The 15,806-nt window shown below is 44.6% G+C and overlaps 1 protein-coding gene across 10 annotated transcripts in view; it reads left to right on the forward strand.

The window, feature by feature from the left end:
• The window catches only part of FGGY (FGGY carbohydrate kinase domain containing), a 402,394-nt gene that overhangs the window by 311,981 nt on the left and 74,607 nt on the right, over positions 1–15,806 (forward strand). For 9 of the 10 annotated variants that reach the window (XR_002831041.1, XR_002831042.1, XM_023759980.1 and 6 more), the window contains 2 exons: positions 9,056–9,176; positions 15,504–15,598. Coding sequence is in view for 8 of the 10 variants with exons in the window: in XM_023759980.1 (XP_023615748.1) it covers positions 9,056–9,176; positions 15,504–15,598 (216 nt within the window). In the remaining 2 variants the exon portion in view is untranslated. The remainder of the gene's footprint in view (positions 1–9,055; positions 9,177–15,503; positions 15,599–15,806) is intronic. The other variant, XM_023759981.1, reaches the window with a different exon arrangement.

A 15,806-nucleotide genomic window follows, 5' to 3' on the forward strand; every position in this document is an offset into this window, starting at 1 on the left:
TGACATACAATATGGTATTATTTTCAGGTATACACCCCAGTGATTAGACATTATATAACTTACTAAGTGATCATTCTGACAAATATCATACCCATGTGACGCCATACATAGCTATTACAATATTATTGACTATATTCTCTATGCTGTACTTTACATCCCTGTGACTATTCTGTAATTATCAATTTGTACTTCTTAATACTTTCACCTTTTTCACCTGTCCCTCCCCAGCCCCCCTTCCATTTGGCAACTGTCAAAATGTTCTCTGTATTTATGAGTCTGTTTCTGTTTTGCTTGTTTGTTTATTTTGTTTTTTAGATTTAATTATTGATAGATACATATTTATTGCCATTTTATTGTTCATATTTTTTTATCTTTTTCTTCTTCTTAAAGAAGACCCTTTAACATTTTATATAATACTGGATTAGTGATGAACCCTGTTAGATTTTCTTGTCTGGGACGCTCTTTATATGTCCTTCAATCCTAAATGATAGCTTTTCTGAGTAGAGTAATCTTGGTTGCAGGTCCTTGCTTTCATAACTTTGAATATTTCTTGTCAATCCTTTCTGGCCTGCAAAGTTTCTGTTGAGAAATCATCTGACAGACTTATGAGAGCTCCTTTGTAAGTAACTAACTGCTTTTCTCTGCTGCTTTTCAGATTCTCCCTTTGTCTTTAACATTTTAATTATGATGTGCCTTGGTGTGGGCCTCTTTGTGTTCATCTTGTTTGGGACTCTCTGTGCTCCCTCAACTTGGATGTCTATTTTCTTTACCAGGTTAATTTCTGTTATTATTTTTTCAGATAGGTTTTCAATTTATTGCTCTCTTCTACTTCTGGCACCCTTATGATGCAAATGTTGGTACACTTGAAATTGCTACACTTGAAGGTTCCTTATATCAACCTCATTTTTTAAAATTATTTTTTCCTTTTGGTATTCTCATTGGGTGTTTTTTGCTTCTTTGTATTCCAAATCCCTGATTTGATTCTTGGCTTCATCTATTCTACTATTGATTTTCTATAAATTATTATTTATTTCAGTTAGTGTTTCCTTAATTTCTGACTGGTTCTGTTATATAGTTTCCATATCCTTTTTGATGCTGTTGAAGTTCTCTCTAAGTTCATCTACTCATCCTCTAAGTTCATTGAGCATCAATGTTTTGAACTCTGTATCTAGTCTTCATTTTGTTTAGTCCTTTTTCTGAACTTTTGTTCTGTTCTTTCATTTGGGGCATGTTCCTTTGTCTCCTCATTTTGGAAGCTCACTGTGTTTGTTTCTATGTATTAGGTAGAGCTGCTTTGTCTCCTGGCTTGGCAGAGTGGCCTTGTGTAGTAGGTCCAGTGGTTCAACCTCCCCATTCAACTGAGCTGGGAATTCCAGGTGCACATTCCCCCTCCTGTGTGGACTGTGTACACCAAGCATGTCAAACTCAAAGGCTAACATGGGCCAAATAAACAAGGTTTAAGTTTATGTGGGCCACAAAAAAACAAAAGCTTCAATTTTCATAGAAACATAGGTTTATTTTGATAGAGACATGCTGAATACAAAGGGCTGAAATAAATGATTAATCATTAACATAAAATAATAGAAAATTTTAATAATTAATATTTTTCCTTCAACATTAACTTAACAGACACTGAATAACTGCACAAATTAATAAGCATAATGCAAATAAACCTATTTTTCTTGTTCTCCTAAAGCGAAATATTTCCTGTTGCGCACACCAAACAAGTCAGTCCAAGACTAATAACATGGCAATTGGCTGCTAAAATATTCACTGCTAGTATTAGTGGAGAGAAATGGTGTGCCTGTGTGTAAGGCGCATAAGGGAAATGAATGCAACACAATTATAGTAATCAGTCATTAGCAAACGTTGTAGTTCATTATTAATAGTTATATATAACAGAATATTGTAAAAATTAAGTTATGAAATTTTCATTAAAATGTTTCTTACATATTGTTATATTGGCTGGGCTGCAAAAATATTCATTGTGGGACACATGCATCCCACGGGCCACAAGTTTGACATGCTTGGTGTACACCCTCCTGATGTAGTTGAGCCTTGATTGCTGTTGGCACATCAGTCGGAGAGATTTACTCCCAGGTCTATAGCTGCAAGGACTGTCTGTGACCACCATAGAGGATCAGTTGTGCAAGGGCGCATCCCATGGAGCAGAACTTACTTCAGCAGGGCTCTGGTGCCCACTGTGTCTTCCTTTTGAGTGTGTCACTTGTGGAGATGGTTGGGTGGTACTTCAATGTGGTCTGAAGCTTTCCACCGGGTATGCTAGCTCTAGGGTCTCCCAAGAGGTGCAGGCCAAGGTCAGCTACTGCCCATATTCTTTCCAGGGCCACCCACCACGAGCTTCAAAGCCATCTATAGATAGCTGCTATTTGTGCTGGGCTTGGATGTGCCCCAAAGAGGGCCAAGCTATAAACCAAGACATGCTGCTACTAGTGCAGGGCCTGGACCACTCAGCGAGAGGTATGGGTGTCACTGAGGCCAGATGCTGCCTATTTGTAAGATTTTAGGAAAATATGGAGCATGTGTCAAGATAGGATGTTTATATGGAAAAACCACTGGAAACTGCTTGGGTGGGCCTGAAAGTTGGGTCAGGTGGATTCTCATGGAATCACCAGGGCAGAGCCAAAGATATTAGCCAGGTTGATGGAGACTCAGATATGGCGTCCTCCTGCCAGCTCTGTGGTGGGAGGGCTCAGAAAAGGCACAATGACCTCTGCCAGCACTTCTGTCTGGGAGAATTATGCCCCCCTCCCCCAGATGCTCAGATGCTCGGATGCTGTACACTGCAGTTCCTCCCATATATCCCTGATGCCATTTAAGCTGCTGCCTCAGCGCTGGAGCTCAGAGGAAGTGAGCCAGAGTTCCAGCCCTTTAAGAGGAACTGCCTGGGACTCCAGCAGCCTTTTGTCTCACTCAGCCTCAATACCCACTGGTTTTTACAGCCTGAAGTTATTGGGGACTTCTCTTCCTGCCACTGGAACCCTGGGCTATGGGGCCTGGTGTGGGGCTAGGACTTCTTTAGCTGAGATATCCCTCCCTATTTTTATCCACCACAAGTGGGTATGGGTATGATGTGTATGGGAACCAGTCTGTTCCTCCTCTCCATCCCTCCTACCAGTCTGGATGTGGCTTCTTCTTTATATTCTTAATTGTAGGACTTTCATTCAGCTAGATTTCATGCGGTTCTGAATGATGGTTGCTGTGTAGTTCAGTTGTAATTTTGATGTGGTTATGAGAGTTTTAATGCCATTTTTTGAGAGACTTATGGTATCAGTAAACTTTAAACCACATGCATTGCAAGACACATCATATGCTTTTGTGACAGAGATTCTTAATTAAAAGGGAGCTTGCCAGAAAGAGACGGGTGTCTGTTCAGAAGGAAATCTTGATGAAGGTCTTCACGTGCTTTATTAATAACCTAAAATAGCTGAAAGCTAAAAGGTGTTAAACTCTTTGACCATCATATTTTTCATTTATCTAATTTGTCTTCTAAGTTCAATTGAATAGAAGCAAGCAAGTAGGTGCCATGTATGCTTGCATTAAGAAAAACTGGGATTAGGAATGTCCAAATTTATAAAACACATGATATTATTCATTTTGCAAAAAAAAAAATAATTATAGGATTTCTTTAAATAGTAAGCTTTCTTAGAAGACAGAAGTGTTTGGTTTTAGATAATTAGCTACTTACTGTAAATGAAAGTTTCAAATGGTTAGGAATGGAGAAAGGAAATAATTTATACCTGAAGTGTTAGGCGCTCCTAAACTAAAGGTCAATAAAAAATGAAGACAAAATTACAAAAGCTCGAACGGAATTGTCTAAGGAATCTCATTCTCTAGAGTGGACTTTGGATGGACTACAAAAGGCTTCTAACCCCTAAAATCATGCACAAAAGATTGTATGTGTACATGTTAGAAAGTGCATGTTGAGGTAGTGGCTCATGGCTTTCATGGTCTCAGAGCTGGTATGAAACCCAAATAACAGGTATTCCAGTGAACTTAGCCACTCTGGAGAAAAAATGGGCACCAACAGAAAGGAAAAATTGGTTCATTAAGTTCAGATTCAAAATTTCTTTTCAGAACCAAGTGTTTGTTGTTGTTGTTTGGTTTTTTGGTTTTGTTTTGGGTTTTTTTTTGTTTGTTAATGCTCTATGGATATACTTCTATGCTATTCAATTATTCTGTTTCTCCATACCTCTTTCATAAGCTCATTGCTACATGCATTTTCTCCACATGTCCGCATCGCCTGCAAAGGTGCTTTCCTTATGTGCAGATGAGTCCAGGTGGGAGAATAGAACTTCCCACCCACTAACAGGACGTGTGGTCTTTCATGCAACTACATAGGAGTATGGATCAACCAGCTTGATTAAACAGTCCTTTTTGTTTATAGTTTGAATTTATTTTTCTGAAATCACTATCTTATTGATTTAATGGCTTGGCCAGTTCAGTGAAATCAGTCAGCCTGCTTTATTCATGGGGATGTGGTCAAAAACAAACAATTCTCACATCCATCAAAATGGAAGAGTGACTAGTAAGATGAAAATGGAGAACAGAAGTGCACATCATTAGTAAAAACAATTATTTAGTGATCTGTTTTATAGTAATGATGATAATGATAATAAATAATATAGTTTGGGGGTATGATGTGCCAGACACAACTGTGCTAAATATTTTACAGACATTATCTGGCAACGTTGTGAGGTATGTATGATAATCCCTATTCCACAGATTAGAAACCTAAGCCCCAGTGAGGTTAATCAGTCAATTTCATTCAACTAGTAAGGGGCAGAGCTGAGATTTCTAAAATGAAACTAAATGGGTGATGTATTGAGGAACTTTTAGTTTCTGATTCCTCACTGTTACTGTATGGAAAGTCTTATAATAGAACAAATCGCTTGCTGAAATGAATAACCGTAGAAAATCAGAGCTGTGTGATGCTCTGCATTGTTGCTAAGAGGCGGACATAAAGAACGAGGCCACACAGGGTGCACCACCACAGGGTCATAACAACTATTACCTCTCATTGACACCCACTCTCAGTTCCAGGCACGGAATAGAGTGCCTTACCCATCTGTGGCTTTAGACAGTAACCTGTAAGCCAGTGAGATCGCCCTCATTTTACATACAAAGGGAAAACCACTTGCCAAGGTCAAAACAGCTAGTGTATGGCAGGGTCAGAATTTGAACCTCTGTCAGTCTCACTGCCACACATCAGCTCTTTGCCCTTCGCCATGCTGCATTTGCTTTTGATCTATTTGTGAAAGCTGCATGGATAAAACAAGCTCCCAGGCATTCCCAAGAACAGTTTTGACTTAGCACATCTTCGAAAACATTGTTCATTTGTCCAGGATTGTCTCATATGGGTCCGCTGCCTGCTAAATTCTGCAGCCGAAGTCTAAGAATGTATGAAGGAGGATAAACTTCATGCAGATGGTGTGTGTGTGGCGGAGAGGTGGGGGTGGGGGTGGGGGTGGGGTGACGGAGCCACTACATTTTTCCAAATACCACACACTGGGAAAATCAATCTTGTATGCAATGGGCCGTACATGCATTAAAAGCTATATTTATTTTATCTGTTGACTTAATGACCTTTGTACTACCACGAAGGGGAGGCAATTTAAGACAGAGATTTCTCAATAGGACTTTATTATGAAGTCAGTTGAACTATGAGGAGTTCAATCTGTTTTGCAAAAGTATCTGGGTGTGCTGGTCTTTTAGGCAAAAATGTGCATTTTAATTGAGCAGTCTGATAACAGATATTTTCAAATAATGTTAAACTTGAAAATGAACATCGATCTCATTGGCTTTGAATAAGGCCCTAGCACCTATTGTTGATAAGTTAAAGTTAGGCTAATTGCTCTCTATAGTCATAGCTGTGATTGGTATTTTATAGAAATAGAATGAAATTGAAGACACATTGTAAAGAAGTTAACTTGGGACCTTGCGAAACCCTCTTCCAAGTAAAATTCTCTCTTGATCACCCTTCATTGAAAGACCTGTCAAACACCCAGCTTATCCATAGCCTGTCCACCCATAGTTTTCTTTTCAGAATTGACCCTTCAAAAGTACTATTTGCATTTGAAGTCTCTTGATTTGCATTTGGTTCTGTACATTCCCAGTGGAATGGCCTAATTTTAATTTAAATTTCTCTGTGAAAACAGTTTTTCCAGAAAGGTGAGCACAGAATCATTTCAGCACAAAGCCCTTTGGCGAGCATCTGAGGCGGGTGGAGCGGTTCACAGAGTGGAGGCTGGGACAGGGAAAGGGAAGGCCCTGTAACTAACACCAGTGAGTGGGAAATTTCGGCCAACAATGCCACACGAGGGAAAGACAGGCTGTCACAGCCCCTCTGGAGGGAGTGCCTCTTGTTCAGATCCTTTCTTTCCCTTTCCCAGGCACTGGGCTTTGTGTTACTCTCAACTCAGGCCCTCTGATCACATGAGCCCAAGTCCCCGGTTTAGAAATATCAATTTTGCATGTTATTTCCATGCACATGGGGAGGCATCTCCCCTCCCCGCCCCTATACAGCCTCTATTGCCTTAAGCAAATTATATAACTCCTAAATGAGAATAGCAATATGTGGTTTTTGAATTTGTCATAGATTAGAGACGCCATTTAAGTGCATAGCAGAGAGCTAATAATGAGAGAGGTTTTCATGTCTAAACACTCCCCATGCACTCAACACTGACACTCTTCTAGGCACACTGTCTATAGCAGCAACCTTGGAGGGCAGGGCTTACTGTATTTCATGAAGCCTAAGAATGAAATTTAATTTTTTTCGTGTTAATTCAGAAAATCCATAGAATTTTTGGGTGAACCTTGTATGATATTATTCCCATTTTAAAAATGAGAATTGAGTCTTAGAAAGGTTAGGTACAGGTTTGATTCAAGAAATAGGCAAAATGCCTTAGTCTTTTACATTCAAAAGCCATGATCTTAGCTATTACAGATTCATGCCCCTAGAGTAGACGAGGGTTACCTGTACTCCATGGATACCAGATGATCCATGGTGGACATATGGGCACCTGTAGACCTCTTCAAATTATTTATAATACTGTTTCGTATATGACTTTTTTCTGGGAGGTCAGTAGGTTCTATTACATTCTCAAGAGGGTTCAAGACTGCCAAAAAGCTTAAGAACATCTGGGGGTAATCAACCATAATCAATAAGCAGCATCTGGCCTTATGTGGTACGACATGTTTTAATTTTTTTTTTTAAACCCACTACAGCTGTGGATTATCTTTAGCGGCCCAAGTTTCACCTTATCAGATTCACTAATAGCTTCTACAAACCCCATAGACCTTGGGCTGGAATTGCTATTCTTTTGCTCCTGAACTGTCTCTCCCTCATCATTTATTCCACCGCAATCAGGATTCCATGGTCCCCAGATCACTCTCCAGTCACCCCCTCTCCCAGAGGCACCTCCAGCCCAGGACACAGCTCTCTAGTCAGCCTTGTCGAAGGAGGCTTTGCTTGCCCTACATTCCATGCCCTGGGGGTCATGGGAGCATTCAAACCACTTCTCAAACCTTATTTCTTTACTTTGGTTAAGCCTCTATGGCAGTGATGGCGAACCTTTTGAGCTCGGCCTGTCAGCATTTTGAAAAACCGTAACTTAACTCTGGTGCCATGTCACGTATAGAAATTTTTTGATATTTGCAACCATAGTAAAACAAAGACTTATATTTTTGATATTTATTTCATATATTTAAATGCCATTTAACAAAGAAAAATCAACCAAAAAACTAAGTTCGCGTGTCAGAGGTGTCATAGGTCCGCCATCACTGCTATGACATGCCCTCAAGCTAAACTACATCCTCTCTATGTACTTGAGTACCAGCCTGCCAGCGACGATGCACTTCCATTTGTAACACTGGCTCATGCATTCTCAAACCTGACTACTTCTTGGAGGCTGCACCACCTGTGGTCTCTCAGATCCTTGACCTGCTTCTCTCCCTTGACCTGTTCATCTGTGTGCTTCAGCATCTCCCTCCTGTGTCCACACCTAGGACCTTGTCATCCCCCAGAATTGCTCAATCTCTAAACTTTTTAAGGGCTATCTCCCTACCAAAAAACCTCTTCTGGCCACCTGAGGCCACATTGAACTTAATCTTTTTTGTTTTTAATTCTTATCCCACATGAATTAGGATTTGGGAACTTCTAGCTTTTGAACTTTCAAACAAATTATGATTTTCAGCCATTTGAATGTCCTAGCTAACACTAGGGAATAGTATATTGAGATTCACCATGATGACCCTACGATGGTATCCTCCTCCCATGCATCGACATTTTCTGAGTTTCATAAATTTAGCAAGACGAGGATGAGGATAACACATTTTATGAAGCTGTTAAGACTCAAGGGCTGAAATGAAGCTACAGCAAAGCCCTGATCCAGCCAGAGCCTGTGATTTCTGCATCATCCCAGGTCAAGCACTGCCGGGGAATGGATTCTGGCTCTGAAAGCCTCGTTATGGGAACCACTACCTGGTTCCAGGTGGCAACAAAGGTCATTTTTAGCCCTTCATCAGCCCAAAGCCTGAGTCTCTCCTTCTCTGTGCATTTAGAACCCTCTTTCTGTGTTTCTGCTGCTCCGTTTGTTGGTATCTTTTTTCAAGGAACAAACGTCTTAGTTCTTATTTAAGGAAAAAAGATAGATTCAGGGACCACTGACCATTATTTTCAGAGCATTGTTGCTAATCACTCCATGCCTAGTTCCTAATAGAAGACCTGGGCCACAATACACTAATCAAATATTGGTTTGAATGAAATCTATTAACTGCGTTAAGGTTGTCATTTGTTTTGATCAATATCGTGCAGCAACTGATAGAAGCAAATGGTGTGGTCAGTAGCAGGATTCCAGGCAGGCAGGTGTGAACCGTGTGATTAGAGACACCCTAACCTCTCGGGGTCTCACTGTCCGAGGGAGGGATTTAAAGCTCCCAGGGCCCTGTCCGGCACTGGGTGAACACTTAGTAAATGTTCTACATCATTTTCTTTTGCTCTCACCCTGATGCTTCCTTCTGTTTTCCCTTGAAGTTTGGGACCCGCTTCATTATAGAGGCCATGGAGGCAGCGGGGCACTCGATCAGCACTCTTTTCCTGTGTGGAGGCCTGAGCAAGAATCCCCTTTTTGTGCAAATGCACGCGGACATTACTGGTAAGTCTGAGGAGGAGGAGGGAAGGTCATCTTCGCCTTGGTAGCAAATGGTCATGGCCACAGTCTAGACAGAGTTGAGAATAGGAGCATATAGGTGATGTGCCAAATTATTTCAAATATTTACTGTTAAAGTGTTTGTTTTTTTAAAAAAAAACTCCGGAATCTTTGTCATCATGATGGGGAAAGTGACTTCTCTGGGAATCCAACCATGGGATGATGGTCGGAAATGAGATAAGAGAGGTCCACAGGGCTAAGTCCTAATCCAGATATTTACTCAACAGTATTGTGTACCTCTCAGACCTAGACATTGTGGAGAATATTGAAGATACAGAGATGAATAAGATATAATATCTGCCCCCAAGGAATTCAAGGTCTGTCAAAGAAGGCATGTAACACACAGACATGTTAAATTTAGTGTAGCAGGAGCTCCGAGTGAGGAAAGCACAGGGCATAATGGAAACAGTGGGGCTCCTCTCCCAGGTGTAGACCATGATGGTGCAAGGCAAGCCATCTGGAGGAGGTGATGAGGAAATTGTCTTGAAGAAGGAATGCGGATCCCAGCTGCTATGGGAACAGTGGGTCTGGCTGTGAATGGAAGTTTGAGCCCTAAGGCCCTGAGACCTTCATCAGAATCAGGGATCATGACACAGATGGGGAGGATCCACAGTGGTGGACTGACCTCTCTATGATCTGAGCAGACAAAGCAGAGCAGGATCTGTAGGGCAGACCCATGGCTCCAAGGAAGGGGCCCCACTGGCAGGAGGCTTGCTGGTGTCCTAGAGGTTGGCCTGGACTGCCATCCCTCTGGACCTGGTGCCCTTCCCCCTCTTGCTCCTTCCTCTGCCAGTGTCTCCTGGGGACTGCCGTTCCCTTCCCAGGACCCATCCCAGGGTGGCCAGGCCCCAGGGCAGGGAAGTAGGGGAGGACTGGACCCTGCTCTGCCGCCAGCCTGATGTGATCCCACCCTACACTGCCCACCATTTACCATGATCCTGGCTGTTCCCTGACCCCTGGATTCCTTACCTCTGAGAGTGTCAGGTTCTCTGCTCCTGACTCTGTCGCGTCATAGGTCCTTTCCCCCTCTAGGCTATGCAGATTCTGGCAGATGAGAGCTTTCCCAGATGTGATAGGTGTAATTGACCCCTGCATACCGTGAGATCAAACAAAAGTTGCTTATCTCCATTTTATAGATAAGTAGACTGAGGCACAAGCCAGAGGACAGCATAAAAAAGTACACAGTCCAAGGGCAAATATATCAGGATGTTCAGTATGGAAATTACTACCATTAGCCAAGCTCCCATTGTCTGTGGGTGGGAATCACTCCATATACATTTAGTCATCACATACCCCCAGAAGGTAGAAGTTGATGCCCCCATTTTACAGACAGGGAAACTGAGGCTCATGGAGGGGAATTACGTTAACTATCGAAACTCAAGCACCCAGTAAGGAGCAGGAACAAGATTATAACCCAGGTATGTCCAGGCCCAGATTCCTGAACTTTCCTCCCCAGTTCGTAACCATTTGATGATGGTGGCTCCTTTCCTGAAGAGCCCAAAGCCTATGGAAGTGGACCGATCTCACGCAGAAAGAGGAAGGACGTGAAAAGGCATCCATATTTCCTTGTCATTTTCCCCAGGAGGAAAACCATCACTACATTTTTTAAAAATACATTTTTTTATTGATTTCAGAGAGGGAGAGAGAAATAAAAACATCAATGATGAGAATCATTGATTGTCTGCCTCCTACATGCCCCCTCCTTGGGATTGAGCCCACACACCAGGCATGTGCCCTGACCTGGAATAGAACCATGACCTCCTAGTTCATAGGTGGAAGCTCAACCACTGAGCCACGCTGGCTGGGCTAACCATCACTACATTTTATCTAAACCTCAGCCAGCTTCGTTCAGATAAGGGTCCGACTTAAAAGTTGATCTGTGAGTGGCTTTCCAAATGTCAGCCTTCTAATATCCACAAAGACTCCTTACCTGGAAGATAAAACCCCATTCCCTGGAGGAAATGGGAACCCAGTCTCCCAGGGCAGGGCCTTGTGACCTGCTCCCAGACTCAATGAAAGTGGGTCCTCGTCCAGGCTTGACACGCCTGACTCAGAAGCAGGGGTTGTCTCGGCTCCACAGAAAGTTCTGCTTTGGAAACTGTTCCCCAGGCTGTTGAATGAAAAGGCTGTTAATCGTTATTTGGATTCTGATTGAAACTGGACCCTTTGTCTCTGACTGTGGACCAGCTACAGTTCCAGACAAAGGGACCTTTTCTCTGGCCTGGAATTCCTCTGCCTTGGGAAGCCTGTGAGTGACAAGGGATGGCAAAGTGCATCTGCCTTTAAATGCTGGGGGCTCTGCTAAACTCATTAATGCATCAGATAAAATAGTTCACATTCCAGGCGAGGCTGCCTCCTTCCTCTCCTTCACCCAGCACTGGGGGAAAAAGAGCACAACGCATTCGTCCCTATAAAAGGCACACACATACATACATACATACATACATACATACATACATAAAACAATCACGATAAAAGGCACATACAGAGCAGTGGGTGTAGAGGTAGAGGTCTGGGTGCCTTTAAACATTGTAATTGCTCTAGTTTTCCTGCAAAGAAAGATTTGACACCGTAGACCTGGTACGTGACTCTCAGGAATGCATGTGAAAAGCACGACGGAATTTGGAAGATATTTTGGAGAAAGTGGGGAGTAATGGAAAGAGCGGGGTGTGGGGTGGGACCAGCTCTGTGACTCCCGGCAAGTCACCTCAGTTCCCTCTGTGAAAGATAGAAATAATATGCTAGCCTTCCTATAGATTGTCCTAAGGAATAAATACTCACGAGTTTGTGAGCACTAAGCTCGGTGCCTGGCTCAAAGTAGGTGTTCAATAAATGTTTGTTCACGTCTTTCCTTAGCAGCCCACACCCCCGGGAAGGAGGTGTGTTTGAGAGAAGGTTTAGTGTGTGGCACATGGCCAGCCTGGGAAACGTCCTCCACGTGAGGGGAGGAATCTCCTCCTGCCCTGGGTATTTAGTTCACCATGGTTTCAAGAAATACGTGGTGTGTCCTAAGTAATTGTAGGTTCCCCCACTGACTTGGGACTAAATGTTCCTCCTTCTAGATTTTGTTTTTCAGTACTGGCAATTTCGGTAGGAGTTTCCCTCTTCCTGCCTTATTTATGATTGTAATCATCTGTTCACTTATTTACGCCGAAGCCTCCTCTGAGCGTGCCAGTGAACAAGCACTGAGAGCGGCATGGCAGTGCCAACAGGGTCGTTACAAACAGGGAAAGTGCCCTCGGTCTCCCTCCAATGTCCGGGAGTCCAGTGGGACCCAGAGGACGTTGGTGTCCCTATGAGTCAGGTCCAGGCAGGGAACAGATGACACTCCAACTGGATTAACTGGAGAAAAGTCAACGAGGATCTGTTTCCAGAGGTGTGGGCAGGGTGTGGGGAAACTGACCACCAGGCAATACCCTGGAGCCACTCCCAGTGTTACCACCCCTAGACTATGGGGCCCAGTGCAGGGAGGTAACCAGCCTAAGATAAAGGGGCTGCATGAAGAGGGCCGCCAGCCAGAGCCTAGTTGAGGATGCGGCCAGAGGGCAAGCAGGCCCCCGGATGTGGTGCACACAGGCCAGCATTCCAGGGCTCAGGGAAGATGGGGTGGGGGTGGGGGGAAGAGGTGGGATTGACCTGAGGGGCAAATGGAAGCAGTGAGTTGGTTCCACCCAGGGTAACAGGTGTGGAGAGACCTCAGAGATAAGGTCCACTTTAAGAATCATAACAACTAGTGCTAATTCAATGCTTTCTGTGCTTTCTATAAGCCAAGCTCTGTTTTATGATTGTAATCATCTGTTCATTTATTGATGAACAGATCATTGATCTGCTATTTTTAATCTTCATAGCAGATTACCTGTGAGATAGGTGGCATTTTAACCCCATTTTGCAGGTGGGAAAACTGAGAGGCACAGAGACATTAGCTAACTTGCCTAGGATCACACAGCTCAGTCAGCAAGGAAACCAGAATTCGAACCCTGGCAGTCTGGCTCGGGAGCACTTTGGGCTGCAACTGGAGAGCTGATGGGGGACTCACCAGGTTTACTCTGGTTTCCAGTTCCCAATAGGAGGTGCCTGCAAGTAGCTCCCCCCTGCTTAGGACCTGTGAGGCTGTGACAGGGTAAAGAGGGGCTCGGGAGGTGAGTGACATCTGGAGCAGCTGTCTTCTAAAAAGCTCCAGTGCACGGGGTGGTGGCAGTCACACTCTGTCTGCTTGATCCCAGGCCCTGCAAAGGCATTCAGTGCTCGGTCCTGGCTTGGCCAGCACAGCCCTCCTTGCTCCTGGGTCTGTCTTTGCCCGCTAGGGGTCCCCTCCCCACAGCGCTAGTTTCCAGCCCAGGAGAGGTGAATGCCGAAGGGTTTCACTCACCATTGATGTTCATTTTAACACAGCAGCCACCATCCTCATAGGCCAGAAAATGGGCTAAGCACCCCGTGTGCCCTTTCTCATGAATCCTCACAGCGAACCTGTGTGGACCATCTTATCATCACCCCCATTTTACACATGGAGAACCCGAGGCCCAAAGACCATAAATGACAGACATGCTGAGGGACACAGGGCTGGTGGCACCAGGTCTGAGCTTTTCCCGGAACCCCACCACCTGATGCTTGCAGCAAAGTCTCAAGTCTGGCCCTGGGGAAGGGGCCTGTATTCCTGAGCACTCGGGATGTGTGTGGGGATTCTGTTGCCTGCCCCTTTTGTCTGAGATGGCTGACAGCTGCCCCAGTCCTGGAGCGGGAGGCTGAGTTAGGAGACAGTGGGAATGCAGAGGAGGTTATATCTGGGGAGTCTTCCCAGAAAAGTCCGGTCTTTGAAAAAAACAAGTCTGATGTCTTGAGTAGAAAAAGATTTTACAGTCTGTCCATAGAGCTTACCTCTGTGGAGTTTGCTGCCATCTCCTGATTGGCAAATACATTTCTATTTATATTTCATATACGTTTTATTTATTAGGCACACACACATGTGTAAAATCCTAAGAATTCTAAGTGATCTGTATTAAATCTACTGTGAACCCTCAACTTCTGGGAACTGGCATGTGGGGTACCCCTCCCCTGCCCGGAAGACCCCCACTTCTTCAAAGGCATTCTTAGTCCTCATCTCCACCCTGGTGCCTCCACTTCCCCTCCCAGTTTGTTCTTTCATCATTTAAGTGCTCAGCATGAACTAGATACTGGTCTCAAATTCAGGGACAAAACAAAGTCCCTGTCATCATGGGGCTTAGGTTCTAGCAGGGGAAATAGACCATAATCAAGACACCTAGGGGAGGAGGGAACAGAGAAGGAGATAAGCGCTGTGAGTAAGTTGTCATCTCAGATCAGAAAGCCACCACAGGAAGGAGGTATTTGCATCCAGGCTTGGAGTGAGAGCCCGCCAGCGTGGCTCCGTGGTTGAGCATCAACCTATGAATCAGTGGTCATGGTTCCATTCCAGGTTAGAGCACCTGCCCAGGTTATGGGCTCCATCCCCAGTGTGGGGTGTGCAGGAGGCAGCCGATCAATGACTCTCTCATCATGGATGTTTCTATCTCTCTCTCCCTCTTCCTTCCTCTCTGCAATCAATAAAAATACATTTTTTAAAAAAAAGACAGAGTGAGGAAGAGTTGCTGTGCAGACCTCCAGAAGGAAGTGGCCCAGACAGAGGAACAGCACGGGGAGGGCCCTGACGCAGAATTAGGAAGGAACTAGCAGGCGGGGCAGTGTGGCCAAGGGGAGAGGGGAGGAAGGTCAGGATGGGCACCAGTCCGGGAGGGCCTTGTCAGTCACTGTACTCAGACTCAGAGAAATCAGAAGCCACTACAGGGATTAATCACCCCTTCTCTCACTACTTCCCTTTTCTTAGTGCATCTCAGTTACAGAATTAACCCCCTTTATCTCTTTCTCATCCACCTCCCCTTGGAGCCCTGAATAGCAGGACAGAGTCCAATTCATCTCCGTATTCCCTGGGCCCAGCAAAGCACTTAATAAATGTCTGTTGAACTGAAATGGAACCAAATGGCAGGCGGCAGCTAGCAGAAGCCCAGGAAAGCTGGGCAAAAAGGTCTCATGAGTTGACCTATATGGTGCTGCCTCCCATGGGGCTCTTGGCTACTGCACCAGTTGGCAGAGGCAATGAAATCGTTTAGAGCCAGGGAACCCCAAGGGACAAGGCACTTCGGGGGGTGGGGAGCCTCTTGCCACCTTCCCATCAGGTGTTTTTGCTGCTGGGGCTGCCTGCTGGCTCCCCAAGGTGCCCAGGTCCTGCTCCCTAACGAGGTGTGGTCTTGTCCTGTGCAGGCATGCCTGTGGTCCTGTCCCAGGAGGTGGAGTCTGTTCTTGTGGGCGCTGCTATTCTGGGTGCCTGTGCCTCGGGGGATTTCACTTCTGTGCAGGTATGTGAGGAGCCAGGGGTGGGCCGCGGCAACTCCCCTGTCTGCCACGGTCCTTCCTCTTGACAGCAGCTCACAGCTTGCAAAACACACACAGGATATAATTAAGGAATGATAGGTTCCAGCCAGGGAAAGCACAAACACTTCTCGCCTCAGACATATTTATTGCCGTTTTTATTTGACTTGGCCTCTGTTGGTGTTGGTCATTCTG

The sequence above is a fragment of the Myotis lucifugus genome, unplaced genomic scaffold, assembly GCF_000147115.1.
Source record: "Myotis lucifugus unplaced genomic scaffold, Myoluc2.0 scaffold_168, whole genome shotgun sequence".
In the NCBI taxonomy this organism is placed as follows: domain Eukaryota; kingdom Metazoa; phylum Chordata; class Mammalia; order Chiroptera; family Vespertilionidae; genus Myotis; species Myotis lucifugus.